A 27,119-nucleotide genomic window follows, 5' to 3' on the forward strand; every position below is an offset into this window, starting at 1 on the left:
ATATCAAGGTTAAAAAGATCTAAACCTATGTGAACGATACAATTCATTTCAATGTCAATAAATATTTATTGTTGAGTTCAATTGCTAATCTCCATGATATTTTTTTGAGATACAGATATATTTGTTGAAATTCAAGAAGTATACATAGAATTAAACGGTGAGTGTATTACAATTAATTCAAATTGAGAGTAATTAGTTTTTTTTTTAAAACGAAAATTAGGAAATGATTTGGTTTAAACGGAAATTAGAAAACCATATTTTTTAAGTTCATGATTTATATCAAAACTATGTAGTTTAGAAGCAAAACGACGTAGTATTAGAAGTTTTATATCTAATATAAGATACATGATAACCATATATTCATTTAAGTGTTGTCCCAAACAAAACACACGCATAAGTTTTTTACTTCCAAGTCTGCGGAAAACAAACTGCTACAAGATAAAAAGTGTTGTGTGTATGCTGTTCCATACGTTATAAAATGATTTTAATAGGGTTTTAGAAAAAAAAAAAAAGAAGAAAACTAACACCTAAATCGAAGAGTATGGTTTGTCCAAAATTTGTACATACATGCTATGTATGTCTTTTATCAATTTATTAAGAAAATGGTTGGGTTGTTGACAAACATGCATTTAATAATGGTGACAGTAGTCCACACTCCACCGCTGTCATTTCATCCTTCTTGATCCACACACACAGTGTATGTGAACACAACACAAACACATATTCTGTGATCACATCCCACAAGATTTCACACCCCCCAAAATAATGGACACCAAAAAAGATCATATAACTTTACCTTCTACAATGCCTTTCTCTCGTTCCTGAATTCCAAAGAAAGATAAAGAAAAAAAATCCTCAGTCGAACAACTTTTGCTTTTTCTTTAATCCCACACTCCAATCATCTGCCTCTCTCTCTATCTGTTCTGCAAAAAAGTTTTTGGGGTTTTGCAGTGCAGCTCATGAAGAAATCATTGCTTCTAGTTGATGCAAATGAGTATCTTTTACTTCTTCTATTCGTTTCAGCTACCTTCTTCTTCTTCACCTCCTTCGCTTGCTCCAATGGCGGATGCCAGGTTTGTCAAATTTCCGTTTCTCTAAACTTGTGTTACTTTTCGATTTCTGTAGATCTATTCAATTTCGGTTTGATTTTATGCGAATTGTTGAATGATTTGATTCCGAAATGTGAGCAGATACTAGAATCGTGCTCTGCAGCGACTGATTGTGCAGTTGGTTTGTATTGTGGTAATTGCGCTCAATCGGGGAAAACTCAACCTTTTTGCATTAGAGGTCAAGCTAATGTCCCTACCTCCATTGTAAGTCCTTCCGAAATTGAAGTCTTAATCACGCCTGTTAGTTTCAAAATTTAAGCTCACGTTTCAATGGTTTTGGTCATTAATGGAGGTCAGATCGGTGGGTTGCCTTTCAACAAATACACATGGCTTGTAACACATAATGCGTTTTCCATTGTCGATGCTCCCCTCTTGACAGGTCCTGAGAGAATCACATTTTACAATCAAGAAGATTCTGTCACCAACCAGTTAAGAGTATGTTTATATTGATTTTTAAACACCTGTTAATGGTTTTTCTACTTTTCTTCAATTCTTATCATCAATGTGTTTACTTGTATCTGTTTGAATCGATATTAGAATGGAGTAAGAGGATTAATGTTGGATATGTACGACTTTGAGAACGATATCTGGCTCTGCCACTCATTTCATGGCCAATGTTTCAACATCACTGCCTTTGTAATCATCTTCTCTCATATTTAAATTGTTCATACAAAAAATCATAATTACATAAGGAGTGAACCTGATTGTTTGAATTATATATTGTGAATAGCAACCTGCGATTAACACATTGAGGGAAGTGGAAGCGTTCTTGAGTTCCAATCCTAGTGAGATTGTGACAATTATAATAGAGGATTATGTTCATACTCCAAAAGGGTTGAATAAGCTATTCATGGATGCTGGTTTGGATAAATACTGGTTCCCTGTTTCCAAAATGCCCAAAAAAGGTGAGGATTGGCCAACTGTCACCAATATGGCACAAGACAATCATCGGTTGTTGGTTTTCACTTCTGATTCTTCAAAAGAAGCTTCCGAAGGTGTCGCTTATCAATGGAGATACATGGTGGAAAATGATCGTAAGTACAACTATTCTATGTGTGATCATAATATTCTTACAGATTCTTCTAACAACCCCTGATCTGGCCCACACTAAATTAGATACACAACAACCTGCTAAGATGTCTTTTATGTCAACTATCTTGTAGACTGTTGTGTACCTTATTCTTCCAACAACCCTTAAGCTGACCCACACTGATTTCAGGTACACAAAAGTCTGCCAGATGTCTTTTATGTCAGCTGTCTAGCAGACTGTTGTGTACCTTATTCTTCCAACAACCGTTGAGCTTGCCCATACTGATTTTAGGTACACACACAGCCAGCTAGATTTCTTTTATGTCAGGTAGCTAGCAGGCTGGTGTGTACCTTATTCTTCCAACAACCCCTAAGCTGATCCACATTGATTTTAGGTACACAACAGCCTGCTAGATGTCTTTTATGTCAGCTAGCAGGCAGGCTGTTGTGTACCTTATTCTCCCAACAACCTGTGAGCTGACCCACACCGATTTCAGGTTCACAACAGCCTGCTATATGTCAGCTAGCTAGCAGGTTGTTGTGTACCTTATTCTTCCAACAACCCTTGGCCCACATTGATTTTAGGTACACAACATCCTGCTAGATGTCTTTGTATGTCAGATATAGCTAGCAGGCTGTTGCGTACCTTTTGCATAGATAGATATCTGATTAATTTTTTTTCTTCAGCTGGGGATCCAGGAATACAACAAGGGTCATGTCAGAACAGAAAAGAATCAAAGTCACTTACTTCAAAATCATCATCTCTTTTTCTCCAAAATTATTTTCCAACAATGCCTGTACAAGCAGAAGCTTGCAAAGAGCATTCAACTCCATTGATGGACATGGTCGGGACCTGCTACAAGGCTGCTGGGAATGTTATGCCCAACTTCTTGGCTGTCAATTTCTACATGGTATTTTCATAGTCTCCTTACAAGGGTAAATTGGTCAATTATTAGTATTATGCTAACTTGTGAGTTTGTTTATCAGAGAAGTGATGGAGGTGGTGTTTTTGATGCTTTGGATCGAATGAATGGCCAAACTTTATGTGGCTGTGTTTCCATCACTGCTTGCCAGGTCAGCATTCATATCCTTTTTATAATTAAATTCAAGAAATAGAAATTTACTAATAATAAAGAAAGTGAAATAGAAACAAATGAAAGTATAATTATATAACATACAAATAAATAAAAGTATGTTGCTATTATTGTATGTAGGCAGGAGCACCTTTTGGAACTTGTAGAAACAATGCGGTGTTGAATTCAACTTCACCAACGGGTCCTTCCGGAAGCTTTTCAGGAACTGTGCAGTTGACTGGATCTGCTTCTAGAATAAAACCTACAAGTTTTTTAGTCATTTATGGATTTCAATTTTTCGTAATATTGTTGGTATTATATTTTAATAAATAAATAAATATATATGTATAATGTTGTGACTTCATATATTAAGTTAAAAATTAGACCAGGTATATATACTTCATGCTCGTTTTACACACATCAAAATGTCAACAAGTATGGTGGATGGATCATGAAGCAAGTAATTTCAAATTTGGGTATGTTTATTTATTTATTTATTTTTTTTTTTATAACTCATGGCATTTTAAAACAAATTGAATTTTAAATTATTATAAATTTAATTACAGAGAGTAAGTATGGGAGATTGAGAAGGAGGATTCGGGAGTTGCTTGTATTCGTTTATTTGAAGTGTAATGTTCCCACTTTATCGCATGTTATATTATTAAAGGGTGATTTTTAATTTTAATTTTTTTTTCATCTTCATTAATCCACAATTAATTCCATCATTCTTCCATATACAATTTGCTATAACTTGTTTCCAATTTATAAGATATCCGAAACTGAAGTTCATCATCAAAGTTCATATATTCGTCATTAACGTTCAAGATTTATGTCAAGATTAGTTCTTATGTTTTTTTTTTCCACGTTCGAGTCCAACATGTCCAATTAAATAATCTGTGATCACGACCTTTATTTCACAATTGTATTAATTGTTGAACATTGTCTAAAAGTGGATGCAAAATACCTAAGATAATATCCGAACGTATCAGTTATTTATGTTTGTGTTGTTGTTTATGATTGTTTATACGTTGTATGTATATAAATTATGATATTTCTTCTATAAACAATAATAAATGTGAATCCGAAATAATATTTGGTTATAACTAGTGGTGATGTTCCCTTGCATTGAGTTTATTAATAGGGCGGTCCAGACGGTGAGCAACCCGGACGACTGTCTAGGGCCCACGTCTCTAGAGGGCCCCAAATTCATGGGCTACGTAGTGTGTGTGTATATATATATATATATATATATATATATATATATATATATATATATATATATATATATATATATATATATATATATATATATATATATATATATATATATATAAATTATTATATAAAATTTTTTTAGGGCGTAAAGTGGTTCAAACTCAAATTAACTCAAAAGATAAATAATTTGGCTTCTTGTTATTGCTAATTGAACACATCTATACCGAAGCATAAATGACTTTTTTTAATCTTTATTATATTTGTCTTTGAAGAGCCATTTTTTTTCCTCCCCAGCCCCGTATATGTTTGTACCAGCCCTGTTTATTAATAATACTATATGTTTTATTGAATGAAATAATATAAAAGGTTGGTACGTAAGATTACTTATGTAATTTAAGAGAAATACCATATTTATTAAAACAAATAATAAGTGATTATAGAAAGTAGGGGTGAGCATTTGGACATGTGGATATGATCAGACCGTTTTTTTTGGACCACCGGGCCGGTTTTCTGTTCTAAGATTTGAGGGCGGTCCGGTCCCGGTTTTTTACCGGTCAGGTCCGGCCGGTTCCGGGTAAAATCGGTTGGACCGGCTTATTTATAAAATAAAAAGTTAAGTTTTTAAACAAGTATATCTCATTCATTTTAAGTCAGATTGATATTCGATTTTTTTCAACGTGTAATTTAAAGTTTGTAGATGATTTTATACTATAATTTTGTTGTTATATTCAATGAGTTACACTCCATCAAACTTTGGATATCAAAGCTGAAATATTTTAGCTTTTCAGCAATAAATTAAAATTTTGTATTCTGTTAAATTGTTTAAACGAACATATCTTATTCGTTTTTAGTCGGATTGACATGCATTTTTTTTTCAACGTGTAATTTAAAGTTTGTAGATGATTTTATAATTTTGTTGTTTTTGATATTATATTCATTGAGTTACTATCAATCAAAGTAAGGATATCAAAGCTGAAATATTCCAGCTTTTCAACAATTATTTTATACAATTATTACTTTTTATTAAATATTAACACCATTTTCATTATGTGTTTATTTAGAGATTACACAAGCTTTAAACATTTTAGATTTAGATGACAATGACATGGAGAAGAGGCCAATAGAAGACTAGATTATGACGTTTGTTAGTTAGATTAAATTTAAAGTTTAAACTATGATTTTTGGTGTTACGGTAATTACTTTTGTATGTTTGTATTTAGAACTTTAGATTGTTAACTTTTGTTGATAAACTTGATATATATGTTAGTTGGTAAACATGTTAGATTTAGATGACAATATATGTTTGTTTGTGTTAAATTGTTACCGGTCCAAATGGGTCCAAAAACCGGAAAACCTGGACCCGGACATGGACACCATGGGGGGCGTTAAGGGAGGACAAAGTGGGCAGGTGCATAGGGCCATTTTTTTTAATAATATATCATATATATTTTTATTTAAAAATAAAAACTTATAATAACAATAAAGGCTCTTTTTTTTTGGCTCGTCATGAGCCTTTAAGGATATTTAATTTCTCAGGATCGGCCCTGACGGACACGGACCCGAACACGACTTATCCGGTCCGATCCACGGTCCACAATATTCTCCGTAGCCAGTCCGGTCCAAATACTCACCCCTAATAGAAACCATCGTTCAAGATTGTAATCGAGTTTTCTTGTAAATAATATTAAAACTGGATTTAAAGTGCTGATAATTCCAAATTAAAAACTACACAGATCAAAAGTGTAATTTCGGAATATTAAAGTTAGAACAAATTATTGAAATCGTTCCTATGGTTTGATCAGAATTACGAGTTTGGTCCCTAACATTTTCTTTGCACTCGGACTGTCCTCAAAGTTTGATTTTATTGCGTTTTTCATCCCTATCCGATGTGAAAAGACTATATTGCCCTCTCTAATTTATTTTTTACTTATTTTTTTATTATTAATTAGATATTTTTTAATCAAAAAATAGAATGGGCCCATACCTACCCCTTTGTCTTCTTAAGTTCAAGCCTCTTTCAATTTACTGCCATTCACCACCACTACTATGCCTTTACTAACCTCCTAAATCATCACCATCTACGGCGAGACCAGAATTCCGGCGAAACTAGAACACCGACGCACACCACACACCACACCCGCCACCATCATCTTTTCCCCCTAAACCGGTAAACCCTCATTGGCAACCTAATACTCACCCTTATTGTGCTTTTATTCCCTCTCGTTCCTCCATTGGACTGCCGACGGGGATCTTGAATCGAAAATCGAAGATTTGCAATACAAGATCTTGAACTCAAAGAGAAGATCTGCAATGCAATATAAGCTCTGGAACTGAAATTGAATATCTTCACTCAACCTATATCTCAAATCTCCCACCACCATCATCGTCTTACTGAAATTAGAACCATCACCACCATCATGTTACAGAAACAAGTGTTTTCTGAAATAGGAGACACCACCACCATCGCCTTACATGAATCAAGCCATCACCCTCATCGCTTATGAAAATCTTCAGTTCTTCGACCAAAGCCATTATGCATTTTCATCGCTTCTAAACTGTTGATGAACTCAAACTACACAGATCGATGAATTAGAGGTCGAGGTTAGTGTTTTCAGATGGAGGATTACCTTTTCATTGATGGATTGAGCATCTAGTTGTTCTTGATTTCTAGAACCTCCGACGACACTTTCGTTCAACCTTTTTCTTGTTTGATTTTGATTTTAGTTACAGGTTTTTTTTTGTTGGATTCTAGGTTTTGGTTGTTATTACATGAAGTTTGTTTGTTTTTTTTGTTCAAATTCAATTAATTTGGTGTGGTGACTGATGATGGTCTGAGTGCAAAAAAAGTTAGGGACCAAACTTGTAATTTTGATCAAACTATAGGGATGATTTCAGTAATTTTCTCTTAAAGTTATAGAGACCAAAAATATAATTCACACGCAAGACAAAATTTCAAAAATGGTCAATGTGGTTATCAAAATTATGTGGTTTTGGTTAAAAAAATGTTTGGTGGTGTATTAGTCATCCATTTTTGTAAAACTTATGTGTTTTTGGTCTAAAAATATTAACTTTAACAGTTTGGTTGTTAACTTTTTTAAAATGATAATTTTATATTTATGGATCATTTCTGCAACCAAACTACAATGACCATTTCTGCATCTCTTCTTTTTAAGTCTTTCAATTATTATACATTAATCTTTTAACTAATTTATTTTTTTTAATTTCTTTTTATTAGATTAACTCTTTTATATTGTATTATTATATATTAATAAATATTATTTTTAATATATATATATATATATATATATATTATTTTAATAGGTTATTAATTTTATTTTTAATTTCTTTCTTAATAGATCAATTCTTTTTTATTGGATTATTATGTCGTTTTTAATGTATAATATTTATATATTAAAAAATATTATTTTATTGGATTATTAATTTATTTATTTATTGGATTATTATATAATAATAAATATAATATTTATATATTAACAATTATTATTTTATTGGATTAATAATTTTTTAATTAAGTGATTTAGTGTTACATTGTTATTCTTTCTAGCTATTTTAGTTTTGTTATACCTCAATTTTTGATTCTTGATTCGATTCATGTTGGTCAGTTGAATTGGGGTTAGTTTATTATCGTTATTCGATTTTGTAAAATTCGTAATTGTTTTATGAATTGATGGTAAGTGACACATATGGAATTGGTTCTCTGATGGGATTAATTTTAATGCAAACTAAAATTACAAGTTTTATGTTTCCAAGCTTGTAAGTACTATTGAATGTTGTTGGAAACATTTGTACCAAACTTAATGCAATTTTCCAATCTATTTTTAATATATTTTCTTAGAGTAGGTTAGTAAGTTTATATTTAAATCAAAGAGCTTGTCTTAAGTAAACAATTTGGTAAATGGAAGAAGCTAGAGCTTGGTGGTATCTTAAAGTACCAACTTAGACCAGTATCTCCAAGTACCAACTAAGTGACACCTAGTCTAAGTTGATACGTGAAAATACTAAGCTCAAACATCTTTCATTCACCAAATTGTTTAATCAAAACAAGTTCTTTAAATTAAACCTAACCTTACTAACATACTCTAAACAAACTCTTATTAATATTGAAAGCTTGTATAACGATAATGAACTAACCTCAATTCATGCGACCAACATGAACCAAATCAAGAATCAAATGTTGGGTTATAACAAAACTAAAATGGCTAGAAAGAATAACAACGTAACATCAAAATTAGTAAATCCAATAAAATAATATTTATTAATATATAAGTATTATATATTAAAAATAATATTTATCAGTATATAATAATCCAATAAAAAATTAATCCAATAAAAAGAAGTTAATAATCCAATAAAGTAATATATTTACTAATATATAAATATTATACATTAAAAATATTATTTGTTAATATATAACAATCCAATAAAAATAATTATTTATTTAAAAAAAGAAACTAAAAATAGAATTAATTAAAGAAAATTAATACTCAAATAAAATAATATTTATTAATATATAATAATAATATAAAAAAGAATTTATCTAAGAAAAAGAAATTAAAAAAATTAGTTAGAAAAATTAATGTATAATATATAAATAAAATTAAAAAGAAGAGATACAGAAATAGCCCTTGTAGTTTGGTTGCAAAAATGGTCCATGTGGATAAAATTATCATTTTAAAAAGTTAACAATCAAGTTGTTAAAGTTAGCATTTTTGGACCAAAATGTATCCATAATTGGACCACTAATGCATCATCAATTTTTTTTATGACCAAAACCATATAATTTTGACAAACACATAGACCATGTTTATAGTTTTATCTTCAAACAAACTAAAACCTTCAAGGACCAAAAACATGATTTTATAAAATTAAAACTACAAGGACCAAATTTGTATTTTTCTTATTTCCTTCTTGCAAATTAAAAGGTCCATAGACAAAACTATAATCTCCATAATTAAAATTATATATATATATATATATATATTAAAAACTGGGTAAAGAGCAAAAAAAACACTATGTTTCCACCCAAATTTTAATTTGACACTGTGTTTTTTTTATCTCAAATTTGACACTGTGTTTTCCAATTTGTTATAATTCTGACCACTTGACCGGTCAACTAGGTTACATGCTGACGTGGCATGATGACGTAGCATGCTGACATGATATGCTGACGTGTCAAAATTTAATTTTTTTCCACAAAAAACACTAAGTTTCACTTTTTTTTTTCGATTTTGACACTTAGTTTATTTTTTTTTCAATTTTGACACTATGTTTTTTTGTTCCAAATCGAACATCATTTATCAAATTTTGTTTAATTTTGACAATTTTCCATTTGAAACCGTATAAATATATTTTTTTGTATTACATTTTAAACTGTATAAATATATTTTTTTTCGTTTAAAAACCACATTTTTTTTAATACAATGTATTTTTTTTTCATTCAAAGCATAATATATAAATATGTATTAGTTGTATCATGAGAATCAAACTAACCATAAAAATTTCATGGGTTGCAAACTTGACATCCGGGTTTTGATCGGTTACACGTCTCTAAACCTCCAAACTCATTTTAAAGCTGCGTATGTTTTTATATAACTAATACATATTTATACATAAAATTATGGTTTGAATATAAAAAAACTTGTATTTATACAAAACTATGGTTTTTAATTGAAAAAAAACATTTATACTGTTTAAATGTATTAAAAAAATATTTATACGGTTTCAAATAGAAAATTGTCAACATTGAACAAAATTGGAAAAAATGATGTTCAATTTGGAACAAAAAAATAGTGTCAAAATTGAAAGAAAAATTAAACTTAGTGTCAAAATCGAAAAAAAAGTAAAAACTTAGTGTTTTTTGTGGGAAAAAAATTCAATTTTGACACGTCAGCATATCATATCAGCATGCCATGTCATCAAAACTGACACGTCATCATGCCACGTCAGCATATAACCTGATTGACCGGTCAAGTGGTTAGAATTATAACAAATTGGAAAACACAGTGTCAAATTTGAAACAAAAAAAACACAGTGTCAAATTAGAATTTTTGTGTAAACTGAATGTTTATTTTTGCTATTTACCCTTAAAAACTATAGTGGATCAAAAATATAATTTTGAAAAATTAAAATTAAAGCGACTAAAAGTGTCAATTGATTATTTACTGGAACTTACTTAATAGGTATATAAAATATATATTTATATTTTTGGATGATTTTATTCTCACTATCTTTCTAAATTTTATATTCTCTGCCTTATAGTTTTTATAAAACCATCTTGTATACACACCATGATGATAGTTCGTTGTCACCATGGTAGGACACCACGATTGTACACACAACCTCTTGTGTATCATGGTGGTTATAGCATGGTTGATTGTGGCCATAACCATAAAGGAGCACTACCGGTCACCTTTCTTTTTTCTTTCTTTCTTTCTTTCTCTTCTTCTCTCTTGCAATCCTTTTCTTCTCCTATTTTCAATGTGATATACTACTAGCACCACATATGGTCATTTGTGGTGGTGGTGTTTGTTGACTTGGAAGCACTTCAGGCCCTTCGTGTGGAGAGTATATGAGATGGTCAAATATGTTGTGACTTCTAAGTGATGACATGACAATGATATAATTGTCTACGGATGATTTAATATTAAAGAATATATAAATATTATGTAAAATTCTTAAAAGGTAACGGGATCATTTTTTTTAATTACTCTATATAATAAAAAGTAATGACCTTAATGTCTTTTATATTTAGAGTTTTGTCGTAAAAGTTATAGATTTTGGCAAATTTAGTCCCTATAATTTTTTATTTTACAAAAAGGTCATTATAAGCTTTTCTTTTACAAAAACAGTCCATATGTGCTGACAGTTTTTAACCCTATGTAAAAAATAAGTTACAAAAATTGTCTCGGTAATTTACAAAAAACATCGTTGTGTATTTTTTTTAACAAAAACGGTCCATATGTTTAAAAAAATTACAAAAATTGTCCCTGTAATTTACATAAAATGTCATTGTGTATTTTTTTTACAGAAACAGTCAATATATTTAAAAGTTAACAAAAAATAGTTCCTACTTAATAGAAAATTTGTAGATTTTGTCTTTACACTTTCATATGTGGACAACTTTGGTCCCTCCAAACAGTGTACATTTTCGTGTTTCTTTTTATGTACATTTCCCATGTATAACTTTGGTCACATATAATATGTTTTCCTATAAGGGTATAAATTGAAGTTGGTTATGTAAATCCAAAGAAATAACATGGTGAATCAAAAAGTTCACAAAACTAAATATCTATCAACAATGGACAAACACGATGGCGTCCCCAACGAAATGGGGAGTTGGCAACTTCTAGTTTAAGATAAATGCATAATAGAATCTAAATATTAAATTTACAAAAATATAATATTAAAAAAAGAGCTATCAATCTATACCATCAAAATGAGACAAATACGGGATATGTTTTGTAAAATTAAAAATTATTAAAAAAATTATCTTTTTGTTTCATAAAAATAACACGAGTAGTATTATATTTGTAGTTTTATAAAAGTATTTTTTTTGTTCAACGTTTTAATATACAATATAAAAATTAAATTAACAATTGAAATGATAGGACCCATTTATAAATTGTAAAACAATTTATGCATAATAAAGATAAGTTTATAAAAAGTAGAAATTTATATACATGTTAGTGATTTGGTGTGACAAATGTTTTTGGAACTCTGGCTCGAAGAAAACAAAAGATAATTGGTTGAATAACCAACCACTTACATATTCAATTACCATATTGGTTACTAAACATAAACTTGTATCTATTGCTATCATCGTTTGATTACAAACGAAGTTTACTATAAAAAATATATCTCTGTCTAATGAGAATATGTTTCGAAAAAAGAGTTTCCAAATTAACTCATTTCAGCATTCTAATGATATGACAGTCAAAGCATGATGAAAAATGATCGCAGTTAATTATATGCATTTACAATAACCCCTCTCTCTCTATATATATAGTATTTATCTTTCGTGTTTTTCAAAAGTAGGATTATGTTAAACAATCAAATAAAGTATTGTCTTATACTCTTATACAGATTGGGAACTATTCCTTACGACAAAGGAAAGACTTTGAAATGACAGATCGATCGAAATGATCTCTTTGGTAGCACTCTAAAGTTGCACTTTAACAACAGTTGGTGATCCAATCAAAATCATTCTTGAAGCTCCCAAATCATCCTTATACCTATAAACCTATGTTATATATTCAACCTCCATAGCTTTGTTCATGCATCAGCAATAACTTTCAGCTTCTTCAACGAAAGAGTGAGACGACAAAGATATGGGTGGTCTTTTGCGAATTTTCTTGTCGTTGGTAGCAATAACATCTCTTCTTCCCTTGTCTTTTTGTGAAACTACCAGGAGCTATGAGTTTAACGTATGTTTCATTAGATATACAATATATATCCACGATGTTAATTAATTAATTAACCATTAATTGTTATAATCCATCTATATCTTGATCATTTACATGCAGATTCAACTGCAAAACGTGACACGACTGTGCCACACAAGAAGCATGGTTACAGTCAATGGGAAATTTCCAGGTCCACGTATTGTCGCTCGTGAGGGTGATCGCCTTCTTATCAAAGTTACCAACCATGTCTCCAATAATATAACAATCCATTGGTATAAAATTTGTGTATATATTATATACTATATACTTTTTAAATCTTTGTATATGATAAGTTGTCACAATATATATACAACATTGTTTTACGTTTCCGATGCCTAAACAGGCATGGTATTAAACAACTTCGGAGTGGATGGGCCGATGGGCCAGCTTACATTACACAATGCCCCATACAAACGGGCCAAACTTATGTGTACAATTACACCGTTGTTGGACAAAGAGGAACGTTGTTTTGGCATGCACATATATCATGGTTAAGAGCAAGTGTTTATGGCCCTCTCATTATACTTCCGAAGCTTAATGTCCCCTACCCTTTTATAAAGCCATATAAAGAAGTTCCCATCATCTTTGGTAATTAAAATCTTGTATATATATATATACTTAATTATGTATTGACATATATAGGTTCATAATGTTTTACGTAAACAGGTGAGTGGTTCAACAACGACCCTGAAGCCATAATTTCACAAGCAACACAAACTGGTGGGGGTCCAAATGTTTCTGATGCATATACCTTTAACGGACTTCCTGGGCCTTTGTATAATTGTTCAGCTAAAGGTACGTATTTGGATTTTACATAATTAATACTATTTATAGTATACGTATATAGATGATTGAATTGAATGAATGTTGAGTTATTATTGCACATGAAATTGGCAGACACATTCAGATTGAAGGTCAAGTCTGGGAAGACATATCTCCTTCGATTAATCAACGCAGCACTTAATGATGAACTCTTTTTTAGCATAGCAAACCACACTCTCACCATTGTTGAAGCTGATGCTGTTTACGTAAAGCCTTTTGATACTAAAACGATTATACTAGCTCCTGGTCAAACCACAAACGTTCTCCTTAAAACCAAATCAAGATTTCCTAATGCCACCTTTCTCATGTCTGCTAGACCATATGTAACGGGTCAAGGAACATTTGACAATTCCACGGTTGCGGGTATTCTTGAATATGAAACATCAATTCACATGAAGAATCTTCCACTCTTTAAACCAATATTACCATCTTTAAATGACACTTCTTTTGTGTCAAAGTTTTCAAATAGACTTAGAAGCTTGGGAAGCGTTGAATTTCCTGCTAATGTCCCACAAAAGATTGATAAAAAATTGTTTTTCACAATAGGACTTGGGACAGCTCCTTGTGCGCAAAATCAAACTTGTCAAGGACCAAATGGGACTAGGTTTGCCGCATCTATTAATAATGTGTCATTTGTACAACCTAGTGTTGCCCTACTCCAGTCCCACTTTTATAATAAATCAGAGGGTGTTTATAGTCCTTATTTTCCAATCAACCCATTGCATTGGTTTAACTATACTGGGACTCCTCCAAATAATACCTTTGTGAGCAATGGGACAAAACTCATGGTTCTTCCATTTAACACTAGTGTGGAGTTAGTCTTGCAAGATACGAGCATTCTTGGTGCTGAAAGCCACCCTCTTCATCTCCATGGCTTCAATTTCTTTGTTGTTGGTCAAGGGTTTGGAAACTACAATCCCAAGAAGGACCCTAAGAACTTCAATCTTGTGGACCCTATTGAACGAAACACGGTTGGTGTGCCTTCTGGTGGGTGGGTTGCTATACGATTTCTAGCGGATAACCCAGGTTAGTTATGTGAATTCGTTTGGTTTCTTGTGGTGCATGATGTTTTCTAATTTGTCATTAATATATTATTCTTGTTGCTTATTGAGTAGGGGTATGGTTCATGCATTGCCATTTGGAAGTTCATACAGGTTGGGGTTTGAAGATGGCATGGCTCGTTTTAGATGGAAAACTACCTAACCAAAAGCTCTTACCTCCACCGGCTGATCTTCCAAAATGTTAAAGCTTATTCCTTTTCTTGACATCTTCTCACTCAATTTTTTTGACGATATAAGTTCAACGGGTCTCATTTGTTTTTTCTACAACTTAACATTGAATGTTTATAGTGAGTTGAAGAAAGTTATGTGACGAGTTACTTCATTGAATAAAATCTAACAATTTCTTTCCTAATGAATTAGACTTTTGTTAGGGTATCACAATGCATTGAATTTTATAGAGTTCAATGAAATGCTACATTATCATTATATTTTTCATACAATTCTATCAATTTCCTTCTACATAACATTCTACAAACTTTAATAGAACACGTTAAAAAAAATCATTTGACATTAAATCCTATATCCATTGAAAAAGGTTTTATTTTTCTAATTAAAGAGTTCAGTTGTCATTGGTCATTGATCGAACTTTATATCCATTGAACACCAACGTGACATCTCACTATAGTTGAGCTTAATCCACTGGATGTCAACTAGACATTTATTTTGCTTGTCACATCGTGACACTTGATTTTCTCCAAAAATCAACCTTTCGACCCCTTAAAATCCATCCTGAAAACGGGTGTTACAATTTATTTTGAATTAAGCACCTTTTTGAAGTCCAACTCAGTTCCTAATAAGCAGTATCATTATAGTTTATACAAATAGCACATAGTATAATTAATACAATTAACATTTAATAACTACTTTTATTAAATTATATTCTTGAAAATATTTACGCACTCACCTGATAAAAGTAGGTGATCTAAGGTTAGGTCAGCGGTTCGCCTTAACACTTGATCCTTCCAAAAGACCTGATGATATAGCACTACGTCTTAGTCTAGTTTCATAATCCTGGTTAATGATATTTTAGATTCCTCAACAATACCAATGTCTATATCAAGATCTATCAACTAAAAAAATAACCAGGTAAGATCATATCGGAGGTAGGTTCCTTTTGATATACATAGTATGTTGTTTGGAAATTGCACTTCAAACAGCTCACTAAATCTAGCTTAGACATCACTTCCGTAAGTAGATCAATCTGTATTATGACTTGGAATCACTGGTAAGTCTTATTTATAGGTTCCTAATAATGACTATGACTATAAATAAAGTTTACACTTAAAACATAGTAAATGCAACTTAACTTACAGAGTTCTCTAACGAGAAATGATAATCATGCGGGCAAAACTTCGATAAGGGAACTTCTATTTCTCCGGCTCTCTGAAGCCGCAAGCCCTCGCTAAAGTAGTCAGGAACTAGGGAGTAAAAGGGACTAAGGGTACGAGAGAGTTCCAAAGATATTAGATGGAAATGGTGTGAGAAAATAGGTTTAATTCGTGCCTATTTATAGATGAAATATGGAGGGCGCGCCATGCATCTTGTCTGGGCACACCGCGCCTCTTGTCAGGGGTATTGCCATGGAGCCAGTAGAAAGCTGACATGTGGAAAAGTGTGGGTGGTTGTCGGGGCGCACCGCGCCTCTTGTCGAAGCACGCCCAAACGCGCATAAATTTTTATTATTTTTCAAAAATTCATAACTTCTTCATACCAGCTCCGTTTTTTTTTACAATTTTTATATCCACACGTAGCTATCGACGAGATCTACAACTTTCGTTTGGATTCCGTCGGCTAATTCTCAATTTATTTTTAAGCTATATTTTTAACAAGCTTAGATTGTTAAAGTCCGTGTAAAAATATAACTTTCTCATACGCCCTCTGTTCTTGACTGTATTTATATCGAAGGAATCCTATCAACGAGATCTTCAAATACTGTTTAGATTGTTTTTCCTAACAATCAACCAATTTTAATTTTAGTTTCTAAGTCTCACTGCTACGTTGAAACTTTGAAAAGTCATAACTTCCTCTCACGAAGTCAGATTTGGACGTTCTTTATATGCATGAGTTTGATTTTTTGATTACTATGGATTTTGTTTAGATTATTTATCATAAATAATCTTTTATTTTCAATTTCTATTTATCCCTATTTTTACGTTTCAATGTATGTTTTTACACATATATCGTATACACCTAATATCTATAAAATTCACATAAACACATACACACACACACACACACACACATATATATATATATATATATATATATATATATATATATATATATATATATATATATGAATAATTTACTTTTATTTTTCATAAAAGATTTCAATCGTCGAACGACATAGATATAGATTCATAACTATGTCTAGTGATAAACATGGACGAGATCACACTTTATAGTTGGTGAAATCAGCCTATTTTTGGCATACTATGCACCATGAGGTGGATCGATATGTTAAGTGATGCAAAATTTGTTAGGTCTCAAAGGGAATAAATACCAATGTTGGGCTTTACATGCCTTTACATGCTCCATCATAGTCGTGGGTGGATATCAACATGGATTTTATGTTGGGGTTACCACATACTCAACATGCTAATATGGCTTAGTTGTTCTTACATGATGTCTTATTTTTTCATGGTTTGCCATCTTCTATTGTTTTTGATCGAGACATTTTGCTTTTTGAGTCATTTTTAGCATAGCTTGTGGAAAATGGTGAACATCCAACTTAATTTTAGTAGTGCATATCATCTCCAAATGGATGGGAAAACATAAGTTGTTAATTGAACCCTTGGTAATCTTTTGCGATGTCTGATGGGTGATCACATGAAGGCATGGGATCAGAAACTATGTTAAGCTGAGTTTACTTATAGCCATACTGTTAAATGAAGTACTATATTTAGTCTATTTTAGGTGGTCTATTCTGCTCAGCTATAGGGACCATTTAATTTGATGTCACTTCCTATTTAAAGCGTTATTCTAAAGAAAGTACAAGATTTTGCCGAGGGGAAACATGAAGTTTATAAGGTTTTGCATGACAACTTGTGTAACGTCCCAATTTCGCAATAAAAAATTTTCTTTTCAAGAAGGGAAAACTTCCCATTTATAAAATCATTATTCTCAATAACAATTATTGAAAATCAGAGTATTATAATGAACACGGAATCCTCAATGCTGCTGATGAGTGTGTATAGTCCCACCTTTTCCTTCCCATGATCACTGATGATACCTGGAAAACCACAACAACTGAGTAAGCATAAAGCTCAATGAGTTTCCTGCAAAATACCCATACGATAAACATACAAGCATGCATAATGACCCACAATCATCGAATTGGAATGCCTAGGATCTGTTGGCCTACCTCCTCACCCAACCGCTCGTCCTGAGCCTCCGCGACTACATATTACAATTGGCCCGCGCTGGGTATCTTGGCCTATAGCACACAGCAGGATCGCCTCAACCCACTACTACCATATGTCGACATATAAACAAACAACGGTCAAGTAGGCACATAATACAACCAAACAATCATCATACAACTTACTATCGCCTACTAGTCCTCACACAACACATTGTCCTGATACCAGCTAACCTCCATGAAATGTGTAACCATAAGTAACCAGATGTGAGATAGCCACCCGAAAAGATGATCCTACTATAGAGCCAAAACCAAACAAGGAACATGCAAGAAAGCCTAGATTAAGAGTTCTTAGGCCATCCAACATGACTACATACAATCCCTAGGGCACTCCACTAAACGATAACCAACAAGTATAGGTATTCATACAGATCTACAAATCACTATCGCATAACAACATCTTATATACCAGGATATAGAACTAACAGATCACTACAACATAACAACATCCTATATACCAGGATACGAGTCTAAATGATCATTACAGAATAGCAACATCCTATATACCAGGATATATAACCAACAATCCAAGGAATGCATAACCGTATGTACTCAGAGGTGAGATAGACACCCGTAAATATGAACCTACTCTAGAGCCACAACCAAACAAGAAACAAGAAGGAGAGCCTAGATCAAGAGTCCTCAATCTATCCTACGTGACTGCATACAATCCCTATAACATCCTTCTACTACATGATAACCAAAACTAGTGGGACTGCATTGGTGCCTTCGACCCACGATACAATGAGGCAAAACTCACCTTAATCGAAGAACCCGACAACACTCAAACGTGCTCCCTTTCTGCACTGCTTTCTCCCATGATTCCTCTATCAACAAAATCATGGAAAGTCTTAATCAGTATCCCAAATCCTTCAAGTTGGTCCTAAGTTCAAACTTATCAAAAAGTCAACACTGAACTGTCATCGAAAATCAAAAATCAACAGCCCCTTGCGACATGGCCAACTATGGCTCACGTCGTGAGCCACTACAAGACAAAATAATTGAGACTCATGAGCCTCACGACGTGACAAACATAACCTCACATCGTAAGTTCCATATGAATGACATATTGATCCAAAAACTTCTTAATCCTTTAAGACCTTGTATGTCTAATACAAGATTAAGCTCAAACTAGGTCATTCATGAAGAAAAAGGAGATAAAAATTCAATCGTCATCAAATCTTCGGATCCATAATATATAATTGCCAAGGGACCCTAACCATAAAGTTGCTAACTTTATGGAGTCCCAACACTCTAACTCTTATAGACATGGATAAATATGCATAAAACCTTAGATTTAGCAACAAAGTAACAAAAGATTGAATATTGGTTACTCACAATGGTCCAAAGGTGTTGCTAGAGGTTGCAAAGGGAACTTCCAAGCTGAATCTATGCTTCAATAATATTCTCTTCTTCTACAAACCAACACTTCACCAAAAGCTCAAGAATCACAAGGAGAGGTTGGGGTTAGGGTTTTACTGAGATTAGGAACGAAGGAGGCTATTTTGGAACCCTAAAATGATGTTTATGGGGTTTAAATATGAAGGAAACCCTAAAAACTCATGGGCTTGGGCTGCAGCGCTTCTCACGTCGTGAGCTTCTCTTCCTCACATCGTGAGCTTAGTTTAAATAAGAATTTTGTTTGATCACTACTCACGTCGTGACCTCTCCATGGTCATGTCGTGAGCCTTGGTTTTACCCAAAAAATCATGCCTTTAACTCCTCGAAGCCCTAAATCGATCTAATCTAGAAACCGGGTGTTACAAATTGGTTCAAGCCAACTCCAAGTACAAGCAAGTTGTAGATAAAAAATGCATAGAATTTTCTTTAAGGTGAATGTCTTTCTTTGGCCTGTTTTGACTAAGGATTGTTTTTTGGTTGGTGAGTACATCAAGTTGTCAATCAATAAGATTGGATTAGAGGAGATTTTGAAGAAGATTAATTCCAATGTTTACTGTCTGTAGTTTTTAATTCATATTTGTTGTTGTGATGTTTTCCATGTAAAGCATTTGTTGCAATTACATGGGTGTTGTTCGGATGGCGAGTTTTTGCACAATCGAGGTTGAATTTTGTCTACCCAATGGAAGAATAATATAGGCCCTAGCATGAAGGATCATTTCCTTATGTTCCTAGAGGCCCATGATAGAGTTACCAAAGGGGCTTCAGACAAATGACCATAACTTTGGCTTTGATGCTTTATTTTCGGCTTTCGACTAGCCAAATTGAAGCTTGAAAAAAAAGAGCATGACATCTTAAGCTCCTAAAGGGGTCTTATCCATTTTTAGTCCCAAAAATGCTTTCTAAGTGGAGTTATGGACGTGTTTATGATTTTTTTTCTTAATTTTTGGGTTTTTTTTGTTTTCTATTTGGCATATAGTCCTTTTGGAGCCTTTTTAATTATTGCATCTTATTTAAGTGTTCATGAAGTCGAAGATCTCTTGGATCACTAACATTGGCTACAGTTTATCAAGTGGTAACAAAGAGTTTTATTTCTAGAAATTCACTTTAATTTGTAATATATGGCATTAGAATACATCTCACTACACCTTAATCACCGCAACAAAACAATATAGTGGAACATTGAAATCAATATGTTATGAAAATTGCTCAAATTCCTCTAAAATGCATGTAAATTCACGAGGAGTTTTAGGGAGAGGATGTAAGACATGCGGTGTACTTACTTAATTGTTTAACAACTAAGTCTCTTCCCAATTTCATATTAAACAAGGTTCAGATATGTTATTTACATTATTTTGGAAGGAATATAGCATTAGAAGACATCTCACTACACCTTATTCACCATAACAAAACATTATATTTGAACGTCAATACTAAACATTTACGGTAATGGATTAAAGTCTTCTAAAAGGAATGCAAATTCTCGAGGAGTTTTAGGGGGATCGTAAGCCATGTAGTGTACTTAACTGGTTACCAACTAAGGCTTTTCCTTATGTCACATTGTATGAGGCTTAGACCAGTAAGAAGCCAAACCTTCATTTTTTAAAAGTATTTGATAATTTTACACATGTTAAAGTTTTAGGTTTACCTAAAGAAGTTGGATGATTGAAGTGAGCAAATGGTCTATATCGAGCTGAAAGAAGGTATAAAAGGACATCATTTTTTATCCAATAAAGTGAAAAATACAGGTAAATATCGAGATGTGTTTTTATGAGAAAAAGGTGGAGTTGGACTGAAACAGGGTTTTTTCCTTCAGATCAAACAACCCCATAACATTATACTTTACGCCTACCTTACCGTTAGTGTATCTTATGTTTCAATATAGTAATGTTATTAGGACCTTATATTAAGTATTTGGGCTATTATTATGAGTTATATAAGTGTCGTTATAATATCTTTTTAACCACTCGCGGTACGGGGAATCCTATTTAAAGGGCCGCATAGGGTTGTTGGATTTTAGAAGTGCTATATGCCAAAAGGGTCCTGCCCTCTGGTGTTTTATGTCTGGCCCCTGTTGGTATATATTTGTTGAGAAATATTGTTTCATGCTTATATAATAGTAATAATAGCAAAAATATTGATTAGTCTCAGTGAATATTAGACTAAACTCTAGTGGTAATGATACTAGGTTTTGTCAAAGCTAAGGAAAATTGTGTTAAGAGTAACGAAGTTTGGTCCGAATGTCGATTCACCACCTTTTCAAGTGAGTGCATAGTTACTTTCATCTTACACATAGATATGAAGTATTTAATATAAATTACATGCTATGTGTGCATATTGTCTGTATACTTGCCATCTATGTTGGGTGAAAGATTTTTATACAAGTTTTAAATGATTTAAACTGTATGTGTATTTTATATCTATAAAATATGTTGGGTAAAACACGGGTTGATATAATAGATGATGTGTGATGAAATGATGAGAGGTGATATAGACCATGAGATAAGGGTGAGAGGTGAACCATGAGAGAAGCCTTTTACCCAAGTGTTGGCCCTATCATCTAGCAGAGTATGAATGACAACCACAAACTATTCTAGACAGTCCAGTGGGACACTATTAGGCTTGCAACCTGTAGGTGTTATTTGAATTGTGTATTCACTTGCTGTACTCTAAAAAACTACTGACATGTATTGAGAGTGGATTCCAGAAAACGGTATTGTCGATAAACGAGATAAAAACCCATTGACATGTATTGTGAGTGGATTCTCGGAAACGATACTGTCAATAAACGAGATAACCCTGGCAGATGCGCCTAAAGGAGTCTACCTGCAGAAGCGCCTAATAGAGAACCTCATAACCCCGACAGATGCGCCTAAATGACAATACCAGTAGATGCGCCTCATAGAGAATGTCACAATTCTGGAAGTTGCGCCTAAGTGATAGAACTAGCAGCTGTGCTTGATAGAAGTGTCATTGACAACGATGGACTTCGTACATATTCCTTAGGATAATCCTTAGGAATGAATGAATGAGAAATAGTTGATTCTTAGGGTAGATCCTTAAGAGTAAAGAAGATAATGGGGATGGGTAATTGGGTTAACTGTTTGATGATTAAACATAATAATTATATTATTATGGGTTGAAAACCCTATGTACTCACCAGGTTTCCCTACCTGACCCACTCAGTTTATTTATATCACAGGTGTTGGTATGATGTCACATTACGCTGAGAGATTAAGGAGATATAAATCACTACTGATAATGAATGTAAGTTCTGTTTATGCTTATACTTCTGTATTGACGATGACATCCCAAATGTTTTAAAATGAATAAAAATACTTTTCTTCGGAAATGCTTTGATAACGTATTTCCATCTTGGATCCAGAAGATAGGGCCTTGATTTGAAGAATAAGGACTTAATGCATTAAGAAGGTTGACGGATTGAAGAACTCGACGATTTATTTTGGAAGTATCTCGACTCTGTTGGGAAAATAAGGACACAACGAGTTGTAGGAAAAACTCGAAGAGTTGGATCGTGATATCACGATTATGTGATTTATGGAAACTCGACGAGTTGAAGAGTAAATCGGCGAGTTGAGTCAACTCGGAATGTTGACTTTGACTTTGACCAGGATGTTGACTTTGACTTTGACTTTGACTTTGACCAAAGTTGACCCTCAAGGGGTTATGAGTATGAAAGGATACTTAAAGGAAATCTTTTATGTTGAGGAGTTTGAGTTGGGTTGATATTTGGAGCCGAGGATTTTTCAGCTACTTTCCAGTATTCGAGGTGAGTTACCTTTCCGATAGCAGTGGGTCTAAGATACCAAGGCCGGCCCACTAGTAGGAGTTTGTAGTTAAATGATTGTCTTTGTGATAATTTCCAGGTATGTCCCTATCTGTTATGATTTAGGTGCTAGTATGCTATGATATTATGTGGTAATGGTAGGGGTGAAATAGACCCCGTATCCGGTTGATAAGACCGAAGGGGTAGGTCGAGCACCTAGATATGCCTGACTGTATGTTTATATATGATTATGTATGCTGTTATGTGGTAGTGGTAGGGGTGAAATAGACCATGTAACCGGTTGGAAGAGACCGAAGGGGTAGGCCAGCACCCAGATATGCTAGGCAGTTACCAGTTGAAAGATACCGAAGGGGTAGGCCAACACCCTTCTATGTTATGCAGTTACCGGTTGAAAGAGACCGAATGGGTAGGCCAACACCCTGATATGCTAGGCAGTACCGGTTGAAAGAGAACGAAGGGGTAGGCCAGCACCCATATATGCTAGGCAATATGTTTATTGTGTGGTATGTGGTATGAAGGGGAGGAGGGACTCATTAAGCTTTGTGATTACGGTTTTAAATTTTGGTTTTAGGTACTTCTTCTTCGAAAGGAAAGGAGTCGACATGATCGCAGCACATCACACCATGATTTTCCGCATGACTAGATCTTTGGGAGTTGTACTCTGATACTATCTTTTATGACTTGATTCGATGTTTCACATACTGATTTATTTATGACATGAGATGGCACTATTGATGTTTTCAGACTATTGGTTTTATTAAGTACTTAATTAATAAATGAAATTTTTGATCTTAAATTTTGGGATGTTACATTAAAACCACGAAGGAGACCCATACCACCGCATCCTCCATAGATACATAAAGCCCGACCATAGCAATAATAAACAAGAAAGGCGAAATCGGATCCCCTTATCTCAACCCTTTGAACAAACTGAATTCATCTAGGGCTCCCATTAACAAGAATAGAGGATCTCGAGTTCTTGAACAAGCCTCTAATCCACAAACACCATTTATGTCCAAACCCCATGAGTACCATAATTTGATCTAAGTATTCCCAACTAATCGAGTCATAGGCTTTCTTAATGTCGACTTTAAAAATGAGAAACTTCTGTTTTTTCTTCTTAAACCACGAAATAAACTCACTAACCATAAGAGGATCGTCTAAAATTTGGTGACCCTTAAGAAAAGTTGACTACTCCATCCCAATCACATCATGAAGAACAATAGACAATCGTTTAGCTAAGAGCTTAAAAATAACTTTAAACTGCATCCCAATCAAAGTAATTGTCCGAAAATTCTTCACCGGTAAAGGATTATCAATCTTCGGGATTAGGGTAATAAAAGAAGAATTACACCCGACTGAAATAATTGGTTTATAAAAGAATTCTTGCACAAAAGTTATCACATTGTCACCTAAAATATCCCAGTATTACTTTAGAAACCTGAAAGAAACCCCATCGGGACCTGGAGATCGATCACCTCCACAATTCGACAACACCTCCTTAATTTCTTACACCAAAATCTATTTTTTCTAAAAAAGAAACAGCCTCGGAACCGAGACTAGAAAACCTATTACTTCTAATTGACATCTTGATACTATTGAAAGCTTGAAATTTCACAACATAAAAATCATAAAATTCTTTATTAACAACAACATGATTAGTAACCTAATCACCATCAATGGAAATCCTACTACTCATATTTAATATTGAACTTTAAAAAAAATTCACAAAAATCGTTGTTGCACATATCAAGTGGATCATATACTTTCTATTTTTTATAATATTTTTCATAGTTCTCCAAATATTATATAGGCAAAAATTGGATTTTAATTTATTATATTTTACTCTTGATATTTTTTATTGGAAGCGTAAGCAGCAAAATTAGCCACAAGATTTTTTTGTGTTTGTAGGTTTGATCCGTGTGTAGAAAAAAATTACAAAAATCGTAATTACAGAAAAGTTGTCTTTGCAATATTGGTTAAAGAAATGGTCCATGCATTTAAAGACTTTCTTACGTTAGTCAGGTTTGACCTTGTGTAGAAAATAAATTATAAAAACTAGTATTGTAATTTACAGAAAATCTCAATGTGCAATTTTTTAAATATAATGGCCTTTGTTTTTGAAAATAAGTTATAAAAAGTATCCCTCTAATTTAAGGAAAAAATCTATATGTTATTTTATTTTTATTTTTTTACAAAAGTTGTCCATATGTTTAAAAAATTATAATGATAGTCTTTGCCTTAATAGGGAACAAAAAGTAGGATGATATTTGATTTCTCTTATATAAATGGTTATTTATTATTTGTCACAAAATGATAAAATAGTCGATTATTTAGATTCTAACAATATATTCGATCTAAAAAAGAAACAATATCTATATCAGCAACACTTTATCATTCGGTAAAATAGTCAATTATTTTGATTCAGACAACACTTTATTATTTCGGTTGTACCAGAGTCACTTTGAGAGCAACACCGTTTTATGTTTGTCTCAAATAAAAAATGATTCTCAATTGAAGTGTTAAATTGCAAGAATCATAGTAATTCTACAAATACCTACATAAATACAATCAAGAAAAATGACTTTTGTTTCATACACACTTAAGAATATTCTTTATCAACTTGCCAAATGAAAAGAATGGAAAGAAAAGAGAAGTTAACTATATAGTGATACGAGTATCTTTTTTGAAAGACAATGAACTAATACAAAATTATTCAATAATACAATGTTGTAATAAGAAGAAATCTAAACATGATGCTATGATAAAAAAAATATATCGTATTTGTCGAAATTAAAATCTAAATATCGTATTTACCCTTCTTAACATTTAAAATATTGTAACAAAGTATGAACTCAAGGACTCAACATATTTCCAACATCGACATTTCATTCACTATGAAACAGTTGGTTTTCATCATACAAATACAAACGAAATATCTCACTATAATCACACTCAAACTCTCAGATGATTACAAGGAATCAAAAACTACACTAAAATGAGTTTATACAGAAACCCTAATATGAAAACCCTCTTCAGAAGACGAAAAGAAGAAACAAGAGAATATCAATCAGAAAAGCCTTGAGTTATCTCTGAAATGAACTTCACCTGCACATTAAATACCCGGGGCAAGATATAACTCATGGACAATTCATGGATCGGGTTCGATTTAACAACCCGCGACCATTCTTTATTTGCATACATAATAACACATAGAACCCTTACAAATAATATAACTTTACATTATATACCCTGCATCACAATCTAATTACAAAAATGATAAGTTTTGTAATTGTTATAATACTTTTAACACCCCCTATCAAACTTGTCATTTGAGACAATAACACATCACTTAATTGCAAACAAATTTAAAAGACCAAGCCTTTTTGATAAAAGAATCATGTTGTAAAGAAGTTAAAGACTTAGTCAGAATATTTGCATTTTGATTAGATGAATGAATTTTTAAAATTCAATTTTCAATCTTTTCTCTAATGAAATGAACATCTACTTCAAAATGTTTGGTTTTCTCATGAAAATCTGGATTAAATGCTAACTTTATTGCAGATTCATTATCACAAAACAATTTAACATGAGTTAAACCTCTATAACCAAGATCATTCATAAATTTTAAAATTCATAACACCTCACCTGTGACAGAACCCAAAGCACGGTATTCAGACTCAGTTGAAGATCTGGATACAATGCTTTGCTTCTTACTTTT

The 27,119-nt window shown here is 32.7% G+C and overlaps 2 protein-coding genes across 2 annotated transcripts; both read left to right on the forward strand.

Moving 5' to 3' along the window:
• The first annotated feature begins 644 nt into the window (after window positions 1–644).
• Window positions 645–3,575, forward strand: LOC111879168 (PI-PLC X domain-containing protein At5g67130). The gene is made up of 8 exons (XM_023875642.3): window positions 645–1,073; window positions 1,191–1,313; window positions 1,407–1,544; window positions 1,647–1,745; window positions 1,840–2,143; window positions 2,826–3,049; window positions 3,126–3,212; window positions 3,353–3,575. The coding sequence occupies exons 1-8, from the start codon at window positions 960–962 to the stop codon at window positions 3,542–3,544; spliced, it is 1,281 nt and encodes a 426-aa protein (XP_023731410.1). The 5' UTR covers window positions 645–959; the 3' UTR covers window positions 3,545–3,575.
• Window positions 3,576–12,730: 9,155 nt separating this feature from the next.
• LOC111879176 (laccase-17) lies at window positions 12,731–15,123 on the forward strand. The gene is made up of 6 exons (XM_023875651.2): window positions 12,731–12,870; window positions 12,970–13,121; window positions 13,232–13,476; window positions 13,555–13,683; window positions 13,786–14,736; window positions 14,826–15,123. Exons 1-6 carry the CDS (start codon window positions 12,775–12,777, stop codon window positions 14,954–14,956), a joined length of 1,704 nt encoding a protein of 567 aa, XP_023731419.1. The 5' UTR covers window positions 12,731–12,774; the 3' UTR covers window positions 14,957–15,123.
• The last annotated feature ends 11,996 nt before the right edge of the window (window positions 15,124–27,119 follow it).

This window comes from Lactuca sativa, chromosome 4 (assembly GCF_002870075.4).
Source record: "Lactuca sativa cultivar Salinas chromosome 4, Lsat_Salinas_v11, whole genome shotgun sequence".
In the NCBI taxonomy this organism is placed as follows: domain Eukaryota; kingdom Viridiplantae; phylum Streptophyta; class Magnoliopsida; order Asterales; family Asteraceae; genus Lactuca; species Lactuca sativa.